The sequence below is a fragment of the Ochlerotatus camptorhynchus genome, unplaced genomic scaffold (assembly GCF_037179485.1).
Source record: "Ochlerotatus camptorhynchus isolate MF236.1 unplaced genomic scaffold, CSIRO-AGI_Acam_v1.1 ptg000054l, whole genome shotgun sequence".
In the NCBI taxonomy this organism is placed as follows: Eukaryota; Metazoa; Arthropoda; class Insecta; order Diptera; family Culicidae; genus Ochlerotatus; species Ochlerotatus camptorhynchus.
In genome coordinates this window covers 946,662-970,087 of record NW_027040544.1, presented here as the reverse complement: position 1 = coordinate 970,087, position 23,426 = coordinate 946,662, and the positions used below count along the sequence as shown (strand labels likewise).

The window sequence follows — 23,426 nt, the reverse complement described above, 5'->3', positions numbered from 1 at the left end:
TTTTAAACAATCATCTCTAAAGATGCCTTATGCTTGATACTCTTTCGACTAATGTTTGCATTTCCTCGCCGTTTTTGGCTACCCATTATGGCTCTTTCCGGTAATTTCTAGGGAATCGAGAAATATTTTTAAAACATTATTAGCTTCCGGAAGTTTTTATTCATTTTTTAACTTTCTGAATTTTCCCTGGAATTTTCTTCCACCTTACCTTGGAAGCTTCTTCAGCCTTCGCTGGAATGATTCTTTCATCTTCTCCCGCCAGTTTTTTTCAACTTTCAAGGATGCTATCAGATTTTAATTGCGAATCCACACTAGCTGCAGACACAATTAAGAAGTTCTGAAACTTCAGAAAAGTCCAGACTTTTGTGAAAGTTTCGATAAATTAAAGACATACACTAACTTCTGTTAAAATTTGAAAACCCGGGAGTTTCAGAAAAGTCCAGCGAACTCCAGTGAACTTACGAAATCAGCATAAATATTTCGGAAACTTCATAAGTCCAAAAACTTTCAGGGAAATTTAATGGTGTTCAGGAACTTTAGACAAGTTTTTTCTTCAGATGTTTCTTCCAATCTATCTTAGGAAGTTTCTGCCAGCGTCTCCAGGAAGTTTCTTTTGTCTTCTCCAGGAAGTTCAATTAATTGTCCCAGAAATTTCTTTCGTCTTCTTCTGGAAGTTTGACCATAAGCCAAAGGTTTTTTGTTCGACTTCTATTGGAAGGTTTTTCCGCGCTTCTTCTGGCTTTCCCTGGAAATGGCTATTTCTGAAAATTTACTTTCGATTTCCGAAACTTTTCTGGCTTCCTTTAGATGTGAAATCCGATTTTTTCCGATAGTTTATTTAAATTTTCGCCAAAATTTTCTCAATTCGTGTCTAGGAAGTTTCCCGGATTTCTTCCTACTTTTATTAGAACTTTCCTCAAACTTCATCCAGGAGAACTTCTTTCGTCTTTCTCTGAATGTTTTTTCGGCTTCGTTCAGAAGCTAATTCAAACATTCCCCGGAGTTTTCTTCCGAAATTTTCCGATCATTGTACAAAAGCTAAAAATTTTCTTTGATTAACGGCTTTCTCAGTCTTAAAACACTGCAACGACTATAATGTAATCGGGTCGACTTTCGGCCATGGGTTGTGGACTTTTTCAAATGAAAATATTGTTTGTCGTTATTGTCAATAGTTTAGTCGCTGATTTTCCATATTTTGATTTCATTTAATGATATTTTATTGAAAAAACTACTTTCTCACAATTTTGATCACCACTTGAAAACAACGATAATTTTAAAAATTAAATAAAAAAACTGTTCTAAGACTGAGAAAGCCGTTAAACAGAGCAATTCCCCTCAAGTCCCAGTCGTCACTATCGTTAAAATTTTTGCTTTCAAAACGGCAAAAATATAAAATTAATTAAATAGTAAATACCGATAAAACCCGATTTTTAATACCTTTGATACCGACAAGCTTTAAAATAATCCGGCAATGCTGTCATCATGGAAAACTATGGTTCTTACCAGATGGCGTGGAGACGTTTTATTCGTCGGTATAAGGAATCCTTATCGAGCACGTTATTCGATTGTTTCACCAAATCTCAAGCTGTCAGAAATACCGGGTTGCCAAATATGCCTTAGTATTCGTATTTTACAACAAATCGCAGCTTGCTCTATGACCAACACTGACAGCACAATCGGCACACCTGCGGTACATTTACTGCACACTGAGAAAAATATTAACCCAATATTGGTGTGCGGAGTGACCTACCGCTTGGGATCGAACAGTTTCGCTTCAATGAGAAAATAAGTTCATTTGACAATGAAATACCAATTGAACACGAGTCAAGCCAAAACAAACAGCATGAAAACTGATCGAAAGTGGTTCTGTTGATGTTGAAGGTATCTGCTCGAAGAGACAACGGAATGATTTTCAATTGAAAGTGATGGTTGACAACTTGGTCGTCGCTTGACGATTTTCGATTGAAAGTGACTTTGTTGGGCCCTGGTGCTCAGCACGGAAAACAAGATCGACGGAACAAATCAAAGAAAAAAAAATAACTCGCGACACAACGGCTTCAGCCGGCCGAATCAACTCGCAACCAACGCCGAAATCAAAACCGACAGCTCCATCGATCGAAAATAAATTCGTTTAACCCGTATAGTACCAGGACGAACGATTTTTTTTTTCAACAAACTCGTTCTCAGCAATGCCTTATCCAATTTTCAAAAACTTTGGTTTTTATTCAAGGGGAATAGCTGAACTAACTTTTGTCGTAGGTACCGCACCCTTAGAAGCCTCCTCGTTCTTGGGAGATGCAAATATGGCTGGGAATTTTTGTACTTTTTTAACCAGTTTGACCAAATGTTTTAAATTTTCTGGCGAATCGGTTGTCTGGTGCAGCAAATGATATCAGATAGATGAAATATGATTAATAAGAATAAATTAAGATATTTCCATAACGTATGGCTACGGAATTATCGGTACCCGGAGTCCCGGAAATCGATTCTGTAGGACATAGTAATATCTCAGGCAAACGTATCTTGTGGCATGTCAAATCATGTCAAATAGGTAGAATCAAGTGAATGAAGATGATTTGGGATGATTTTGGCCAGTTTGGCATCGTTTCCGGAACGCGGATCTATGAATTCTGGCAAACGGTTTGTTGGAATATAATTTCATTGAGGTTATGATATCATATTATGCCAAAATGACAAGCTATGATCACTGAAATCAGCTTGTAGTGTATCTGATGACATATGGACACATTGGCATCGGTTCCGGGAAATCCGTGGAATTCGGTTTTATACCTCAGAGTTACATTCGCGGTATAATAATCATGTTACATAACAAATCATGTTAGCATGATAAGATAAGGTCAATGAAGATTATTTGTGGTAATTTCTTTGGCATATGGTCACATTGGCATCGGTTCCGCGATTCCGGATTTTCATTTCATAGATTCCGCAATACGATACGGTAAGGGGGGATCTTATAATCCGGTTCTTTAGGCCAAAGTCATATTTGAGGCAAATGCATCATACTGCATATTAAATCATTGGATATTGGCATGAATGATTATTTCAGATAATTTCACTGTCATATTGACACATTGGCCTCTGTTTCAATGCTTACAGTATCTGGTTCCGTAAATTCTGGATTATGACTAGAAATGATATATTTGAAACTACTATATCGCACGGTATGTTAAATCATGCATGTTCAACCGAGGTGAATGTTATAAGGGATGATGAATATATTAGTCACGCTTCAAGGGGGGAGGGGGAGGGGGTTATGATTTTGTGACAAGCAATGCATTATAATGGTATAGGTATACGAAAACATGACGAAAGGGGGGGAGGGGGTTAGTTTTCTCTCAATTCAGCGTGACATAATAAATGGATCGTCCCTAATGCAAATAATCTGAGGACAGTAGCCACCATCCAGGATCTGATCTTGGTGCTCCGGAAGTCATTTATATTCAAAAGAGTATGACCATCTGCGATCTGTTTCAGGTTCTCCGGAAATAATTCCAGTGCAATAAACGAGGCTAAAATATTTTATAATTTAAATTACCATAGCAATCCCATGTGAATATTACAATGCAAATCATTCAGGAAATTGTGAACACATTCCTTCATACGGGATCTGATCCAGGTTCTCGAGAAGTAATTTTGAACTAATTGTCTTGGCTGAAATATTCCAAGGAGTGCAACATAACAAGGCCAAGTTAATTTGAACCAACAGGTCTGTGCCATAACAAGGAAGGAAGAAAAAAAAGCCCAAGTGAATATTACAATTCCAACGTTTCAGCTGGTTACTGGGATCAGTAAGCAACTGTCCAGTCGCGTCTTTCATGGGCATCTTTGGATTTATCCTTGCTCCAATCAGACGTCGTGATATATCGCAGCAGAGGTGGATATCGTCGGTTGTTGCGGCATTCTCTCCTTCGTCGGTCAGCGAATCCACCCACACTCGCTTGTCCCGTCGGCAATTGCAGTTTACTTCCTTCTCTAGTGCCGACTACCGTTGACAGGCTTCGTTCTTGGCTCCTCTGGTTCTCACCCGCTCTATCGCAGTTTTTGCTTCTTTTGGGAATAAAACCGGATTTCACGGATTTCCCGGAACCGATGCCAATGTGTTCATATGTCATCAGATACACTACAACCTGAATTCAGTGATCATAGCTTGTCATTTTGGCATAATATGATATCATAACCTCAATGAAATTATATTCCAACAAACCATTCACCGGAATTCACAGATCCGCGTTCCGGAACCCATGCCAAACTGGCCAAAATCATCCCAAATCATCTTCATTCACTTGATTCTACCTATTTGACAAGACATGCCACAAGATACTTTTGCCTGAGATATTACTATGTCCTACAGAATCGATTTCCGGGACCTCGAGTACCGATAATATCGTAGCCATACGTTATGTCAATATCTAAATCCAGTTTTACTAATCATATTTCATCTATCTGATATCATTTGCTGCACCAGACAACCGATTCGCGTGAAAATTCGTTCGTCCTGGTACTTTACGGGTTAATAGCGGCCAGGGCACACTTCGATTGCATTTCTGAAACACAACCTCAACGCACAAACACGACGACGATAACATTCGACAAGCGTCTTTCGTTCGGGAGGCGGAACGCTAGTACGCAACAATCAAGTGAAAAAAAAAATCACACACTGCTAAACTGCTAACGTTGAAAACCAAACGCGATTTCTACATGTACAAATATTGTTTCCTGTGCAAAAGTTACAAGTTACAAAAAAAGCGTTCTGGAAAAAAGATGAAAATTTTTACCAAAAATAATTTTTCTTTTTACGAATTCTGTTCATTTTCAATGGTTTGAGATATTTCAAAATATTGCATTTTTTATAAAAAATAGAAAAATAACAAAAATTGAAGATAAAGGTGAAATCAGCTTAATTTTCAATAACGACCAAAAATATCTATTAGTACCGTCCAGTGTTCATCTAGATAAAATTGATAAATAGCAGATTATTTGGGCCATAGGCCAATATTAGAGCCATTTCCCCTATATTGCACTTTCATGAATGAATTCAACAGAATATCAGTCTCAAGGTTCTGGCTACTGTCAAGTCAGTAGTAAATCAATACCTCATCATGAAGTATTGTTTGCATGTATATTACCACACTCCCCTTCCAACCTTTTCGTACGTACAATCCAACTGATTGCGATAAGCATATAACATTGTAATTCCCAAAGCATTACTGTGGCTTCTTATTTCTGGAAAACAGCCAATTACCAACTATCGCCGTCTTCTTTCCCCCTGTGGAGGCAAAACCACCGAACGAACATGTAGGTTCAACTAAAGCCCTCTAGTAAAAGTTTGGACGCCTACCAAAAACTGTTCTAAACGATCTGTCATAATGCACTGTTCTTCGTTCAATTGAAACCAGGGTTGCTTCCACTCACTTGCTATAAAAAAAATGATTTTCTGAATTTTGAAATTATTAGATGTTGTAATGATATTTTGTGCTTGTTAGATGCAAGAAGAGGATGAAAGGCAAGTGTTTGACTCATAAAACCTGTCAATTTTGCTACCAGAGTGTTACAATAAGCGATTTTATGATTCGTGAGTGCTCACTCAGAGTGAGCGCTCGCGAGTCGTAAAATCGCTGATTGTGACTATCTGAAAGCGAATTTAACAGGTTTCATGTGTCAAACACTTGCATTTCAACCTCTTTTTGTATCTAACAAGTACAAAATATGATCATATATATCATCTAATGATTTCAAAATTCAGAAAATCATGTTTTTATAGCAAGTGAGTGGAAGCAAGCCTGATTGAAACAGTTTCAGTTTTCATGTAACCGTCGTCCATACTTTTACTGGAGGGCTTTAGGTACTCTCCATCGAGATGATAACTAACCTCTCCTCTTAACCATGCTCATTGACTGTGTGAGTGAGTCTCACCTCCTCTCATCAATCTCCACTCGGTTTGTGCATAGTAAGTATGCAAATTGAAAAGCAGAATACCGAAATTGATGAACGAACATCATAAAAAACGAAGGAAAACATTCACCCCAGCTCACGCCAAGGAGGTGCAATCAACCTTGCTCTCTTCAACATTGGTTTCTTGATAAAAGCCTTATAAAAAAAAAATCACCGAGATGAATGTGCACCATCAATATCATCATTAGTCTTCTGAGTCTTCTTCAGACAGAGAACCACTCGCCGCTCTCTTTGGGCAGGTATAGGAGAATAGTGACGAAAACGGAACCAAACCAACAAAGTCTCGATCTTTAGGAAAAGACGACGACGACAGATGGGAAAGTCAACTTCCCTCCTCCGCATCATTCAAGGGCTGAAAAGTGTATTCTTTCTCAGTTTTCTTTTTTCGTTGCATTTGTAGAAACGAAGATTGAGCTATGGGAAAGGAATAATTGAATAGATTGTTAAGAGTTGTTACAGGCAAGGATGCGATGGAAAATATCAAGTATCCAATTATATTTGCAATGTGGGAGGGGTGTGGGGGGATCCTTCTGCCGATTACAACTTCTGCGCAGAGATGGTAAGAAGCAGATACAAGCTGACTGACGGATGTGAGAAGCGCTTTCGGATTGTGATGTGAGGTTGCCACTTTGGTCCTTGTTAGCAAAAGATGTATGCTCTTCGAGTTTGGATTCCGTCGTGTGGGTCTTGGGAAGTGGGTGATGTTAAGAAATGTTTTGATTTGTGAGCTACGAAGAACTTAATAAAGGTCGGGATGTCTGGCTCGATGCTGCATTGTATCCGTTGAACTCAAGGATGCAGACAGTTGGGGCATATGAATGATAACCTTGGGATAGCATACCTTGACATAATCACCAAAATGTTTTAAGGGCACTATTGAAAGAAGCTTCTAATGGCACTGTGGATCTCTACATTTCTTAAATTCCGTGATGTGTGCTTAACATTTCAACCACACATTTTGATTTTTCGTTTTGTCTTTCCTTATTGTTTATCTTTTATATTGCACAAGGAGTTTCACGGAAGAACAAGAAGATCGAATTTAACTAAGGTGGAATTTTCGCTACATTCCACTTAAAAAAATCCTTACTCTGTTACATTTTCAATGCTTTAACCACATTCAATCTAAACACAATTTATCTTCTTTGATTTCAGCGGAATTTCTCACCTCCGTTCGCCGCACGGCAGAAGCCTGCCAGTATCGAGTGAAGGCAGCCGAGTTGGCCCCGGATGATTACTCCCTGGTGACGGCCGCCGCCTCAGCACTCCGTTTGCTCGACCGGAAGGTCGAAGCGGAACGGTGGTACCGACAGGTGCGTACACAAATCATCACCAACTGCCCCTTCACTCCCCTTCAAAGAAACTGCCAAACTAATGAACCTTTTTCGTCCACCGTTCCATTCTAGGCCGTCAACCTACGCCCGGAGGAGGCACGTGCCCACACGAACCTCGGTGCCATTCTTCATCTGCTGGGTCGGCCCCAGGAGGCCGCAATCAGCTACAAAGAAGCCCTCCGACTGCAACCTAACGATCTGACGACGCTGACCAATCTGGCCAAACTGGGAATTACGGAAATTTCCTGAAGTACGCCCCCTCGTCCGGCGCCCGAACCACCGGTGGGGCCATCGGTGGCCGACGAGGACGATTTGAGCTAGCTCTGTAGAAAGGTGTTCTAGAGGGGTTGAGTGTGTAAAAAGCAGTTTGCGATTTGTTGAAATCTTGTAAAGATTGGTTATTTATGTTTTACCGTTCCGGTGGATGTACGAGAATGGATTAGGACTAGGCAAATGAGAAACAATAATCAGCTGTAAATATCCTTAGATGTAAGACAACAACTCTGTAAGATAAATCAGATGAAACATGAAAGGATCATAGCTAGTACAAGTTTGAACTATCAAAAGACAGATTTTGTACCAGAACAAAGAAGAAGATGAATCTAAGTTACGAAACAAGTAAACAAGTATCGTTAATTACCCTGCAAAACAGGGGCTAATCAAAATCAGACTTATACACATAAGAAAAAGAAAATAACATCAACAAGAGGTGACAAATTAGCTAGCCTAAGCAACTGTACCATAAAGATGCTAAAATGAAGAGTATATACCTAGCAAAAGGAATAGGACAAATAATAGGAAGCCAAAAGCTTTGTTAAGTTTATACCAATCGATGGTTTTTGTGTTTGCATAAAATAAATGATAACGATGTAAACAAATTCATTTGAGTGCCCATCATGGATGAAAGAAGCTATATTTGCCTACGTTCAACACTCCTGACACACTGTAAATAGAAAATCCAAGTAAATATCATTAAAGTTGATTAAAGTGTAGCCATGACGCCAGTGGGGTCATCATCGAATGGTAAATGCAACAAAACATGCAGAAAAATAAACTTGCGTGGGTGGTTTGCGTTTGTGGAGACTGAGCGTACACGAGAAGCTAAACAAAAGAGCCAACTGTTTTGATTGCAGGCAGGCTGCATCAGTGTACAATGGCACTGATGATTATGCATGAGCACTCCGAGAGTATAATGGGTGGTAAATGAAGAAGAAATTATATTTAAATTACTTCGATTATAGAGTGATAAAACAAAAACCATGGAGCGAGTGAGGGTGGTGTGAATGGAAGTTTGTAAGCATTCAGTTTATAACCAAAATCGCAAGCATTCACGTGCAGTACCCCATCCCAAGCAAACAAACCAATTAATCACAGCAAATAGCGTCAAAATGTGAACGAACAAGGTAATGTTGCAAAACGAACGATTAAAAAAAGGAAAACAGAAAATCAACGATCGAAATGTATATTGTGAATATTAAAAACACACACACACACAAACACACCTAGAAGAGGGAGACCAAGTGCGGGTGGAGAGACCACACGCTCGCTGAATCCCTGTTCGCAATTCATGAGGCTATACAATTTCGGAATAAAAGCAAATTTGTTAATAAAAATGAATGAAAACACTTGTTTCAATCACTATGAAAAACTCGAAATCAATGCCCCAGAGGGGTAAATGGGGAAGGCTGAGAGGAAGTGCACCATGGAGATGCTTTCAGGAAGTATAAAAAATCAGTATTGCATATGATGCTTCCACAATTTCGAAACAGAGTTTTTTGTTGGCAGAGTGAGTTGAAGCAGCCCTGCTTTCAACTACCGTTAAATCCAGTGGCGTCGAGTGGGACAGTAACAGCTGGTGCGGATATGATGGATGTCTCCACAGACAACCAGACTGGTCGTGTTTTTTTGATTTACAATTTATATATTTATACAATTTACAAACATATATACTAGGATGGGTTATAATGACCATTTTTTCAGCACAATGTTTTTGGGTTCCATTTGGGGTCCCAAACAACTATGCAAACATGGGGACGATTGGTTGTAACCCGGCTTTCCGAATTGCGTTTGAAATTTGTATGGAAATTAGTATGGGAAAACCTACTTTTTTGCATCTTTATTACTAGGGACCACGCATCTAAATTCCTAAGTATAGTGCAGGAAGTGCCTAACAGCTTTGCCGAGGGATTTATTGTTCTAGAATGCCCATAATAAAAGATATAGCTGTTCAAAGATCACTGTTTCGAATTAAATGCCAAAAATCCCTTTTTCTGCTAACACTGCCGATGTACCAATGAAAGTCAAACTCCAAACTGAAAAAATTTCTAAGTTGATTATTTTATCGGTGTGGAATGTTCAGATGAAGTATTCAAAAAAAAATAGATCTATCTCATATGCGTAGTCAGAGGGGAGGGGGGGGGGGGTCACTCATATCAATAGAAATAAAGTTTCAAACTGAAATAACTTCGGAGTTTCTGATCTTTTCAAGTTGGTATGCTCAGATGTATTCAAAAGCATGTGCTACATTTAATAGGCGTAGTTAGATATGGGAGGGGAGCTTACTGTATCCTTTCAGCCCCTCACTTATATCAATGAAAGTAAACATAAGGACTAAAATAACTTCGGAGTTTCCCATCTCTCGATTTGTTTTGAAAGCGAGTACCCCCATTCCCTTCCCTACTCTTTTGGTGCAGTATACAATGTCAGATATATTCAATCAAATGTCATTGGATTGTAATGATTATATTTCATTTTATTAAATTCAACGATTTCTCAAGGTACTCTTTTCGATGCTGTTCCATCCCCTGAAGCAAATATTGCTGTTGAACTAGGTCTCGGGTGAATTTCTTGATAAGTCAGAAATTAATTTCACACCTCATTCAGCCATATCGTTGACAACCATCAAGGAAGCAACTCGTTGTATCGCATTGAAATAATCTGTAAAATTACTCCACCCGTTTGCCGGTTTTTGCATGAAGCCGGTCGAAATTTCGAAAAAGAATCAGCACTGCTAGAAATGACGTTTGACTTGGGAGCTGAAACATAGCCCACTTAAAGTTAGCCCAACAAGTGAAATCCGACTGTACCTGTGTCTGAGACGAAACTGGTGAAGACAGTTTCCGTTTTCTACTATTTTTTTTTGTTTTTGACGTACGACTACTTCTGTGTTTTCTATTTATGTGCGCTTTATATAGAAATAATATAGCAGCTGGACTAATAATTCAAACAACATCTCCTCACTAACAAATGAACGGACAAGTGGATATTAAATATTTACACCACTACAATTTTCGTTTTTAAACTACGCTTATGAGACTGAGCAAATATGTTTGAAGAATTCATCCTGAACATACCAAATCGAAAAGGTAAGAAACTCCGAAGTTATTTCAATTTGAGACTTTACTTCTATTGAAATGAGTGAATGGGCGGGGTATATTATTACCCCCCCCCCCCCTCAAACTACACATATGAGATAGAGCAATTGTTTTTGAAAATATTTCAGTTTGGAATCTGATAAACCGGCAGTGTTGGCAGAAAAAGGGATTTTTGGTGTTTAATTCAAATCATAAATATTTGAATAGTTATAACTTTTTTTAGATACATTATAGCTTCAAACTTTCGTTGGCAAAGTTGTTAGGCACTATATTACTTAGTTGCACGAAGTTACATACTTAGTTGCACGGGTCATTCAAAATTGTGGTCTCTAGAGATAAAAATGCAAAAAAGTTGATTTTCCCATACTAATTTCCATACAAATTTCAAACGCAATGCGGAATGCCAAGCTACGACCAATCGTCCCTAAATTTTGCACAGTTGTTTGGGACCCTAAATGAAATCAAAAAAGGTTGTTCTCGATCGGCGAGGTAAAATTTGCGTTTTTCCATATAACGATGATCCACTCTAATATATACAAACAAACAAATCAAATTGAATGCAAAATATAGCTTTTACGTTCAAAAGTGGAGACCATATGCGTGCAACTTTTATTTTCTTTTTATAATAATTGATTTAACACCATTTACGATTTAATCTGTAATAACAAATTCAATTTGAAAAGCCTTACGATGTAATCTGATTTAATTTGAAAATATTAATCGCATCATATGTATGTCATTCATAAAGCTTGACCCATTTTGTAATTGAACATCATCATTAGGGTCTGTTTCGTGGGTTGTATTAAACGAATTTGAAAACAGTTTTAACTAAAGTGCATACTATTCCATATATTTTAAGAAATTAATACGAAACGAATTACTCGCCGTGGTTTCGAAGGAATTCTCAAACTTTTCCTTTAATTCGACCCATCAAGCGCAGCCCTACGGTCTCGTCCACTGTTATAGCGATTTTTCCCACCATTTTTTCATCTGAGCGGCCGATTTTATCGCTGTACCTTTTGCCTTCAGTTTCCTCTTCATAATTGCCCAGTAGTTTTCAATGAGCCTGATCTAGGGACAATTAGGTGGATTGAGGGTATTCGAAAAAAAAAAACTGGACTCCGTTGTAGTGGCAACTCGCAAGATCCGTCAAAATGTCACCGGACCATCATGTGACAGGATGAAGGGCAGAATGCGCTTTTGGAGATATTCGGTTTTGTAAACCTCCGAGTTCATCATTTTCTCAGTGACGAAAACCTTTGTCTTTTGGCTGCAGCTGCAAATTCCCAGCCAGATCATATATTTGCGTGCGAGTTTATCCGCAAAAACAAATCTGAATCTGCCAGGGACACCTAGTCAAGCCTTCGCCTTGAACAATGTTGGTCCTGGTAACTGCCCGAAGTCGGCCTTTACATAGGTTTCATCATCCATAAGTATGCACCGGACTTGGTCAGCAAGTTGACATACAGCTTTCAAGCATGGGTTCTAGCTACGGTATCCTGCTCGAGTGATCAATTTGGTTGCCTAATGGTGCGCTATGCCTGTAAGCCTTCGCTGCACTGTACTTTTACTTTTTACTCAAATCGAATTGGGACATACCAAAGTTGCTTCTAATGAACCTCACAACCTTTTCATGGAGCTGACGGTTGGCAGTTCCACTCTGGCTTTTACTTGGAGACTTCCAATTCATCATCAAGGTTTCCTGGTATGTTTTGAGCACGCGCAATACGGTGTTTCTTGCACGCGGCCCACGAAGAATTTACAGGTGACTGTGTACGATTTTTTCTACGCTCCTCTTTCATGGTAACTGTCTCCAAAAAAGAGCAATTTATGGACTAAAAAACTACAAGGGACAGCCCTATGGGGTTGTACGCAGTGGTGACGTAGGACTACGAGATCTTATTTAATAAATCTTGTGTGTTAACTGCAGTAGGAGCTTGTGTTTTGTGTAGGAATAGGAATTCGAGCGGAGTTTTCTCTGTTTATACTCTTTAATATGACGTGCTTGACATAGATGGCCCACAGCGACTCACGAAGAGCTACTGATTCCGATAAATAGCGGTGCGACTTCTTCCTCCTTCTATGGATGTGCCATGTGGACTGCAGCTCGCTGCTTGCAGGTAGTCTTCCGTTGTGTACTGGAGAACAATGTTCAAATCCACGCGCCGAAAGCACTGCAGCTGCTGCTGATGCCGACGACCAGACACCACAACACACGGTGATTGGAACTGAATTCGATCAGCGGTTGAGGCCAGCGTTGATAGCTCGCTGCTTGCGGGGAGCCTTTCATTGTATCCCGGAGAACACCACCACTCACCACGCGGTGATTGAATAAACACCGTTTGGTGAGACTGGATGGAATTCAACATTGAAATCTGTGTTAGGGATATCGCTTTTCGCAGGTAATCAGTGACAATTTTAATTATCATTGCAACAGTTGCACATTCGTGTAATTTAAATTACTGTCATTTTGAAAAATGATAAAGCATTCAACTAAGCAGATGCGTAGGAATATTTCTGATCGATTGGTGATAACATTATTGCTTTTGGTCTAGGGGCAGCTGAGTTATTAACGTTCAAAATCTTTCATAATTTTGTTACATGTTCCATTTTCGGTTTTCACAAAGTGTACCACCATATAGAAATTACAGACGTAGTCCTACGTCAAAATACACTGTTATTGTTATTTTTCTTGTCAGCAAATAGACGCTACCGAAACCGTCCACTAGGACCGCTGTAATAAACAAAAGAGTTTGTTCCATTACTAAGTGGGCCATGGCTTTTTTGCGATGTTGACTTAAGTGTTACTCTACTGTCTGTATATCGGTAAAAAAAATCATTTAATGCTCAGTACCAAGAAACCTCTCGAGCTAGACGCTATTGTTGCCTCGAAAGTTATCTTGGACTTTCTTAAGGAAAGAAAGCCATCAGAGAAGTTGGGTTTATTACTATATGAAACCGTAATAGCTCCGACGATGGTGAATGGATCGCAAGCCACGGTTCTTACGAAGTGGTCTAGGAAATCTTTAAGAAGGTACAAAAGCAAATCTATGGTCAAATTAAATCATTGTGTCAGGTGGAGGATAACTCGTCTTCAAATGATGGTCCCAGATCTATAACAAAGTGCATCCGGATTCTTCAGTTAAGGTATTGGTGACACATTATAAGAAGACCTGAGAATCATTTGCTCAAGCTGGCTGCGGAGTATAGATTACCACACAAAAAGAGAGGTAGACCTGCTTTTACTTGGTGGGATACGATTGCTCAGAGTATGTGGAGATTTGAGAACGTACCAGTTGAGGAATGGTACGAATTGGCAGACTGCAAACAGATGAAACAGATGACGAATGAGGATACATCTCTATCTACGCACCAGCATACAAAACTCAACAGCATATTCACTATCTTTCGGAGAGTGCATCGCTAAGATTTTGGATCACAGCTCTTTCTGCATGATGGGTTTGACATTTTCGCTCCACAGTGTTCGGCGGTCCCGGGTCGGGTCCTGATTGGCCTCCCGGGGCTTGGACTCGTTTAGTGGGGGACTGGCTTGGCGCAGGCCGTTGGAGGATTGTATGGGGGTTGCCGTGGGGTATCCGGACTTCTTGTTCATTGCCTTCTAGCCTTTTCCGTGTTGCAATGTTCAAAAGTTCTGTGACTGTTCTTGTGGAGAATTTTCTCGGCTACAACTATGCAGAATATAGGGATTGATAGTCTTGTGTTGCCTGCTGGACAGTTGATTGAGCATAATCATGGGGCGTTAGTTGTTTGGATCATTAATAGCTTTTGATGCTTACATTCTATCGAAAAGTGATCTTACACAGAGTTCTGGCTGAGAGAGTTTGCCTCAGGCTCAGTTATCGTTTTCGAAGCGGAGCGATACGGTGAATTGATGGATGGATAAGAGCAGAATGTTTGGTTTTCCCATAGTAATTTCCATAAAGCCAGATTCAAAGTAAATTTGGACGCATTCAAGTGATCATAACTCAAGAATTAAACAACATACACGGTTGATCAAAACGTCAAACAAAAGGGTATTTATTCAGCATTCAAACTATATATAACAAGTTATTACAGTTCACCGTTTCGAACAAACTGTCGCACTTAACTTGTGATCGATGATCTGCACAGTCGCTGGTGACACTGTACCGGCGAACTTATTCCACTTTAAACGCTTTTGTTGTGCATTTATCACTTCTTTACCGCATCCTCGAATTTTTCGCTTGACAATTGCCCAATATTTTTCGATCGGTCTGAACTCAGGGCAATTTGGAGGATCAATCTCTTCGGCGACGAAATTAATTAGTGGCAGCTGGCTAGATTCAGCCAAAACATAACGTTGGTCTTGTGTTGCCGAATGAAGGGTAAAATCCGCTTCGACGTCATTGTGTGATATGTGATGAAAACCTTGGTTTTAAGGCCACAACTGCAGATTCCTTGCCAAATCATTAGTTTCCGAGCAAACTTATCAGCAAAAACAAATTCATACCTGGAAGGGACATCCCCACGAACAGTTGCCAGGTAAAATTTTCGTCCGGGGATTTTTTTATAATCCATATTGACATATGTTTCGTCATCCATTAAAATATAGCCATCAAATTTCGTCAAAACTCGACCGTATAGTAATCGTGCTCGCTTTTTGGCCACTAAATTTTGTTTCAGGGAGCGATTCGGATGTTTACTGGCACAAAAAGATTTATATCCTTCTCTTGAAAGGATGTTACGCACGGTGGAAAAGTTGGATTCGTATTTCGTTGCCAAATCACGTATGGAGACACCAGGGTTGTTTTTCACGTACCTCAACACCTTTCTCCTCAGCTCTTTGTCCCTAGTGCCACTTTTATGATAGATGCGCTGTGCTCTATCCACACTCAGAGTATCCTTGTTGGGAATTTCAACACTTTTGCTATTTTTGAGGCAGACTACGAAGGGTTCTCTAGATGTTTGTGCACAATAATTTTCTTTTCTCAAGTTCCATGATCCGTAATTTCGGGATGCGTCGATCAATCGAGAAAAACTTTTCACCAATTTCTTCGTCAATGAAACATCAACAAATGCCTGTGAAACGTTTTTTGTTCCAACCACCAACCCATGCGTCCAGATTTACTTTGAATCGAGCTTTATAGACTTTGAATGGTTTGCGCCATGGCATTCTCTTACCAGATGGGTTCGGGTTTTGGGGGGCTAGTCGCGGCCTGATTTGGGGCAGTTTGAACGCTGTGGAGCGGAAGTGTTGGATTTTGCATCAGGCACTGAGAGAGTAGGTTTATCCCATTATTCAGGTTCGTCTGGCATACGTCAGGTAAATAGATTGGACTTCGTCTTGTGTATTGACGTTGCGTTTATCGGCAGAGCGGCCTTTGATGATTCGAGCAGACGTTTAATATTTTGTGGACAAAATTTAAACGTTGATTCCAGTCGTTAGGGCTGCTGGGAAGATTACCGAAATTACTTTTATTCAGGTTGATGTCAATATTAATGCTCGACTGCCAAACAACGATCCTGTCAATGTCAATGTCAATTAGTTATAAAATAAGCTTATTAACAGATATGAGTGTAGTTCGATTCTAAACTTTATCTAACGTCACCCAAAACTCACCTTTAAAATATTATACACGTTTGTTATGTGTTTTAAGTAGGTATCATAAGCATAAACAAGAATAGCTAATAATAATTACCAGAAATCTCAAATGATGCAAATTAGTTTGGATAGATTTTTGATAGGACGGCCTTTTATCATATGTTTGTATGTTTTACAATCTTTTCAATAACAAGCCTCAAATTTAATGCACTAAAGTTACATCTCGTATTAGATCATTTTCTATAGGAACTTACATATTAATATTAGCAAAGTTTATGTTTAAGTATACCCTTCTTTTCTTGGTGAAATTTTTCTCTTCACATTATTACAATCCATCTCACATCACATTAAATCTTACACAGCAAAAAATTAATTTTGGTATCACATCAAAGTGGATGCACTTCAATCGTGTCAAAAATATGGTGTAATATTACTAGCCAAAAAGGACAAAATTATCATTAATACAGTGCATGCACTGACATTACGCTGCTCTTACTGCATTTGTTTATTGTTGTGGCCATAAAAATTAAATTAGATTTTCGACATGATTGAAGTGCATCCTCTTGGATGTAATAGTAAAATTTATTTTTTGCTGTGTAGTTAATATCAATTCCAACGGCATTGTTAAAATAAGTTGATAAATAGCATTTTTAAGTCATCATTATCATTAACTCTCACATTGACTCTACATAAACAAAACATAAATCATGGTTACACTGTATTTTAGTTTTGCATACTTTTTTAATTATGTTTATTGTGATATTGATCAATGCTCAAACTAATGTTACCTTTTGGAATTATTTTTATTATTTTTTATGCAGTATAACTAAATAATTTCTCCACAATATCATCTACCGTTCAACAATACATCGACCAAATTGAATTTGAAATCGGTTGACTATTTTTTTTAACAGAACATTTCAGTTTACTTAACACTCTTATTTTAGGGCAGCGATTGAGGTTTCAACTCATCAAGTCTATTTATCTATTTGGTTTTGTTGGTTTGAATGCTACACTATTGTAGAAGTATGCAAATCTTAGCAAATTTGTTGCAGTATAATTTGTATCTTTCAGATTACTGCCGATCGCGATGGAACCTTGAAGAAATCTCAGCGGGAGTTCTGCGATGCAATATATCGTACATGTCTTCTATCATCTTGAATCTGTTAACTTTATTGATTCCATTTCAATAAGGATTTCTTGTTGAAATTTGTAATTGGTTATGATTCAAGTTGAAAAGACATAGAGAGGTTTTGTGCCTACGGGAGAAGAGGTAGTTAAATTATTTTCACTACCGCGGGTTTTCCCCTCTATCAATAAAAAAATATGAAACATATTATAATTCCTTCCTTTTAATCAGCTACGGATGTGACAACCATGGTGAGTTCACCATGTTATATCTTCATTTAATTCCAGCAGACGCTTTGGACAGCAATTTCACAATTTATTTAAAAAAAATCTACATTTGCCAACAACACTGACTGGGTGTATCCTATGACTTGCCGTCCTACTAACATAATTCCTAAATTCCTGAGACATTTATGAGGAGTCGTAGAGTTCTCTGCATCTCTCTTCAGTAAATGTTGGACTAACATACCTTTCCTATCCCTACCAGTTGCAAGGACGTGGCCAGGAAAATCCTTAACTGTTGGAGTGGGATATCCCAACAAACAATTTTAGTTGCAGACTAGCTTATACAGGCAAAAATTAGCTGTATAAGCCAATTTTTGGCTGTATAAGCTAATCTGCAGCTAAAATTGTTAGTTGGGTATGTCTTTATCTGGGAGATAGTAATTATTTCCTACATACTATCTGTCCAGTAATAGATATCCGTCTTGCTCTTAATAGTTTTGAATTCGTACCACCTAATGCTCATGCCAATGCTAATGCTAAAGTAGCAAGAAACCTCTCCAGCTGTGTCTCAAGGTCAGCTTACTACTAGATAATCAGAAAGGGCTTCACGATCAACATACACACTAATCCAGGCCTCCGTCGTTCGGTAAATTTTGAACTACAGAACTGTTCGGTAAAAGTTAAAAAATCAGTGAAAAATCCAATTATTAAAAAAATTATCCCGAACTTGTACAGAAGTTGTTCAGTTTACCCCATTTATTGATGAAAAATAAAATGTATAAATTTTCTTGATTTCTCACGTGTAACGGTCATTTGAAAATTTTACCGAGTTGATCTGCTGTTCAAAAACCCGGTAAATTCCTACCGACTTCGGTGATCTGAATTAAGTGTGTATGCAGTACTGTCACCTGACTAAAGGATATGGAAAATGTCAGTGAAACAGTCATCATAGGGTGTATACTAATTGTTTGTTAAGAAAAACTATAGCAAGTGTGGAATGAATTTATAAAAAGATGTATTGAATTGTATGGGTTACAGTGGGTTTTAATTATGGGGGTTACCGTACCGGTACTGAACTGCTGCCGTTAATTCTGCTCTGCCGAAGGACTACTCTATCGTTGTGCGAGCGCTCGCCGATAATGCTACGTACGCCGTATGTCAGGCGAATCAAGCCTGACAGGGTAGTGTTGTTTGAAATTACTTGCTGGTGGATTGGTCAACAGAACGACTTAACTAAATGGCGATCTGCGGTTTCCTGACGTCTACCCTCGTTGACAAGAATCACCAAAATCCAGGCAAGGCCGGAGTGACTCTGCTGAGAGGGGTCCTCTCTTGTTTTTAGAACAGTCTTGGCCCGAGGAATGCGCTCTTTGGCGATTTTGACCTTGCAAGGCCAGAGCGAAACGGTGTCCTTTACATTCAGGATCAGTAGCCACTAAGGACGACTTATCCAACTGGTGTGCTTCCTAACCGACTTAGTCGGTTGGTTCACAAAATTATGCTGTACCGTATTGTACCACAAAAAAAAGGTCCTGATTGAACAGATCTGTATACCCGCGGCTCTACCACGCACTTCACGGTACTTTAGGGACACTTAGTTTTAACAATCCGAAGCATACGAACGCCAGATACTGATTAAAGAATGGCGGTTTTCCGTCGCGCTTTTTCCATCCCATCCATCTTCTCGTGAAACGGTTTTTACCACCCATTTTGAAATCATAATTTCGCCATAATGTTGTTTTAGAAAAAAAAAATAAGTTTATTTTTCATTGATTGTGATTTCACATTGTACGTACATTCAAATTGATTAGCCTAAAGGGTTCTTCATCTTTATTTAATTTGTTGTTCTAATTTTCGTGTCTACGTTTTTCAACTAGTTTACAGGATACCTCTTTGGGGTGCGATTTGCTTGAATTTAAAAAAAATGATATCCTACCTAACTGGTGATTTGATCTCAGACAGGCGTCTCTGAACCTTTCGAGGCTGAGCGTACTCCGCTCCTCCAGTATCTGAAGACCAGCCAGGCGGTGGATCTCAGAATGTTGAGTCCACGGAGGACTGTTAAGAACCTTGTTGTGGATCTTTTGCAGTTTTATGTGATGACATTTGGAACAACTCTCCAAATTTGCGCTCCGTACTCAATGGCGGGGAGTAGTATAAATAGTATGGTCTGTGTTTTAGCTGCATTGTTACAAAACTTCTTGCTTTTGAAATAGTCGGCAGAACATCCTGGCCTGATTGGAGTTTTCTCGTCAGCGCATGGATCGTTCGACCCTTCTAGATGATGGCAGTGTCAGCCGCAAACATAGACATAATACCACCACCTGGAAGGGGAGGAACATCTGACGTGAAGATGTTGAAGAGGACAGGACCAAGGAGGCTACCCTCGAGAACCCCAGCATCAACGTTAAACGAATTAGAAGAAGAATTTTTCAAGAAGACCTGGAATGATCTGCCCGACCAGAAGTTTTTGATGATCTTAACAAGGAAGATCAGGAAGTTGTATGGATGCAGCTTGTACAAGAGGCTATCATGCCAGATATTGTCGAACGCCTTCTCAACGTCAAACAATGCCATGGCAGATGTCTTGGAAACGGACTTATTCCGCTTGATGATGTTAGTAACCCGTGCGAGTTGGCGGATGGTAGATTGTTCTTTCCTAAACCCGAATTGCTCTTTGAGAAAGGCGTTATTATCAACACAAGCAAACGGCTGAGTATCAATTTTTCGAATACCTTCAACATTGAGGACAAGAGGCTGATGGGGCGATAGATTTTGGCACTGGTAGGATCTATGACAGGTTTGTGGATTGGAATGACTTTGACCAACTTCCAGCATGCAGGGAAGTAGCCAAGCACCAAACACTTATTGAAGTCCACTGCAAGGTGGTCGAAGATGTCAACACTCAAGTTAAGTTTTTCAACTCGAGGTTGACCATTCCATCGACCCCAGCCTGCATGTTCTTGGTTGATTTAATGGCTGCTATCATCTCATCAGCCGATATAATACTTTCGTCAGGGACAACTATATGTGAATTCACAAAGTGTTGACCAAGAGCATTGGCCTTTTCAACTGGGGTTATGAGTAAGGATGGATCCGAATTCTGATTAAGAGGGGAAAAGGAAGGGATGGGCCTCGGCTTATTTTTAAAAATTTTACCATTTTCCAGAACGGCTTAGCACAATCTGGGAGAGAGCGAATCTTGTTTGCAAAATCGTTATTTCTTAGATCCACCATCCTGGTTTGGATGATTTTGTTTAAACGGTTGCAATTGGTCTTCAGGTTAGGCAGCCCAGTATGCTGGTACTGCCTACGAATGGTGTTGCGGAGTCTAATGAGGTCTTTAGTGGGCCTGTCAAGATTCAGAATATTACTCACCTGTCTGGATACTGGTACATGTTGCTCTCTGGCCCGGGAAATCGCTACATCGAAGGAGTTCAGACACTGGTCGATGTCGTCGGTCGTTTCTGGCTGAACGTCATAGTCGATACTGGTGGCAACGCTGTGTTTCCAGTCGGCGCGGCGATAGTTGCGTCGGGAACCTTCGAATCGGTTCACGGAGGAACCCACTTCGGCCACCACCGGATAGTGGTTCTAGTTGAGTTCTTGGTAAACCACAAGTTGCGAGATTTTTTTAAGGAGGATTACGTCTTTCGGCAACATATTGGGGGTGCAATTACAAAAAAACAAAATCGACAACGTTACGAAAAGTGGTAAGATTTTGACCACTTATAACTCTGCCAAGCGGATGGTTATTAATTCTAAACAAGCCAATCGAATGTCACCTACAAATCTGCTTAAATGAACACTTTATCAATTTTAAAAAGGTCACTATTGAAAATTTCACTAATATGCAACTGCTGCTATAACACAGATTCACTCCGGTCTCACCGAACGGTGATTATTCAATCACCGCGTGTGGTGAGTGGTGGTGTCCAGTGATCATCATCAGCAGCAGCAGGGCTTTCGGCGCGTGGAGTTGTAGATTATTCTCCAGTACATGACGAAAGGCTGCCCGCAAGCGCAATCTGCAGCCCACTGATCGGTCCATTCGCCGAAGAAGGAGGAAGAAGTTACTCGTCGTGAGCCGCTGTGGACCATCTATGCCATCTATACCATCGTGTTGAATACCCTAATAGCCTAGCATTACTCAACCATCACGACAAAACGGTCCTTTTCAAGACCACCATAAATTTGTTAAAGAGTATTTTCTGGACGTTTGTCAAGGTCATCAATCATGTCAGTTCTCATATGTTTAAATCTGTTTTTTTATTTATTAATTTATTTGTACAGGCTCATGTGTAAATCTAACATACCATGTATTTTAAGGCAACATAGGGGGGTGTAACTTCAAAAACTAAAGTTGGTCGCGGCATGAAAGTGGTCTGATTTTAATCCAGAGATGATGTATTTTAATTCTTAATACGCCAATTGATAGGGCGTGGTGTATGGTAATAGTTCACAAAATGACTAGTGTTCCTTCAAAAATTTGACAGAATCTCAATTATCTGTATGCAACGGATTAACACCGTTTCCACCTTCTCCAAAAACATCAATTGAGGACAACTATGCCATCACCCTTTACAAAACTGTTCACCAATCGATCCAGGTGCAAGGCATGAGCACCGCTATCATCTCCAAGAACTCAAAGAAAGAATTTCGTAGCATTGTTCTTAAATGGATTACAAGCTTTCAACCCATCGGTCTTTTTCAGGACCACAAATAACTGATAAAATAGTTAACTAAAGACTTCAAGTAAGAGCAGACACATCGTCCAGGATTGGCTACATCGACACCGACAGAGTACCTCAAAAACAGAACTCTCAAACTGCTTCCGAATTTCAACCTATCAAACTTTTTCACTGATAACGAGTTAAGAAATCAATTTAATAATCCTACCTCAAATCTACGGTCGTGTCTTGGAGACAACCTCTCACTTTTTTATTATAGTCCTTTTAATGCTCTTGGGTCATTTGTGACTTGTCCGGGGTGAGATTTGAACTCGTGAATTTGGTGTGAGAGGTACGCATGCTAACCACGACGCCGGGGTCACCGCGAGTTGTTGTTGGCTAAGTTGCTGATGTAGATGTCGATGGTAGCGTGAGAACCGGACCTACTCAACCGGGTGGGAGTGTCCGGACTCAAGATGTTGTACTGCGCTTCCTGCAGGTCATTGTACATGATGGAGCCATTTTGATTGCACCGACTGTTACCTCAAGCTTGATGTTTGGCGTTCAGGTCGCCAGAGATGATGAAGTTTTCCCGCTGTCGTGTTAGCTTGACAATATCTCGTCACAGGTCTACTGCCGACCAGTCCCTGATGTTGACTAGTTTGGAGCAGTAAGCCGCAACTATGGTAATGATGTCGACAGGAGTAGAAACTTCCACGCCTACGGTTTCGATTATCTTCAGATGAAAACTCGGCAGCAGCCGAAAGTAGATGTTCCTCCTTAGAGCGATGGCCACTACTTAGAGCGATGGCCAGAGATGATGAAGTTTTCCCGCTGTCGTGTTAGCTTGACAATATCTCGTCACAGGTCTACTGCCGACCAGTCCCTGATGTTGACTAGTTTGGAGCAGTAAGCCGCAACTATGGTAATGATGTCGACAGGAGTAGAAACTTCCACGCCTACGGTTTCGATTATCTTCAGATGAAAACTCGGCAGCAGCCGAAAGTAGATGTTCCTCCTTAGAGCGATGGCCACTACTCCTCCCCCGCAGCTGGTTCGATCCAGCCTAACAAGCCGGAAATCGGGAAGGAAGACGTTAATCTCGGGCTTCAGGTGCATTTCGGTGATGATGGCGATATCGATG

The 23,426-nt window shown here is 39.8% G+C and overlaps 1 protein-coding gene across 1 annotated transcript in view; it reads left to right on the top strand.

Moving 5' to 3' along the window:
* Positions 1-7,913, top strand: part of Tmtc2 (Transmembrane O-mannosyltransferase targeting cadherins 2) — a 410,563-nt gene extending 402,650 nt beyond the window's left edge. Inside the window, exons 8-9 of the mRNA XM_065239258.1 lie at positions 7,126-7,283; positions 7,377-7,913. Of these exons, the coding sequence (XP_065095330.1) occupies positions 7,126-7,283; positions 7,377-7,553 (335 nt within the window). The 3' untranslated portion in view covers positions 7,554-7,913. The remainder of the gene's footprint in view (positions 1-7,125; positions 7,284-7,376) is intronic.
* The last annotated feature ends 15,513 nt before the right edge of the window (positions 7,914-23,426 follow it).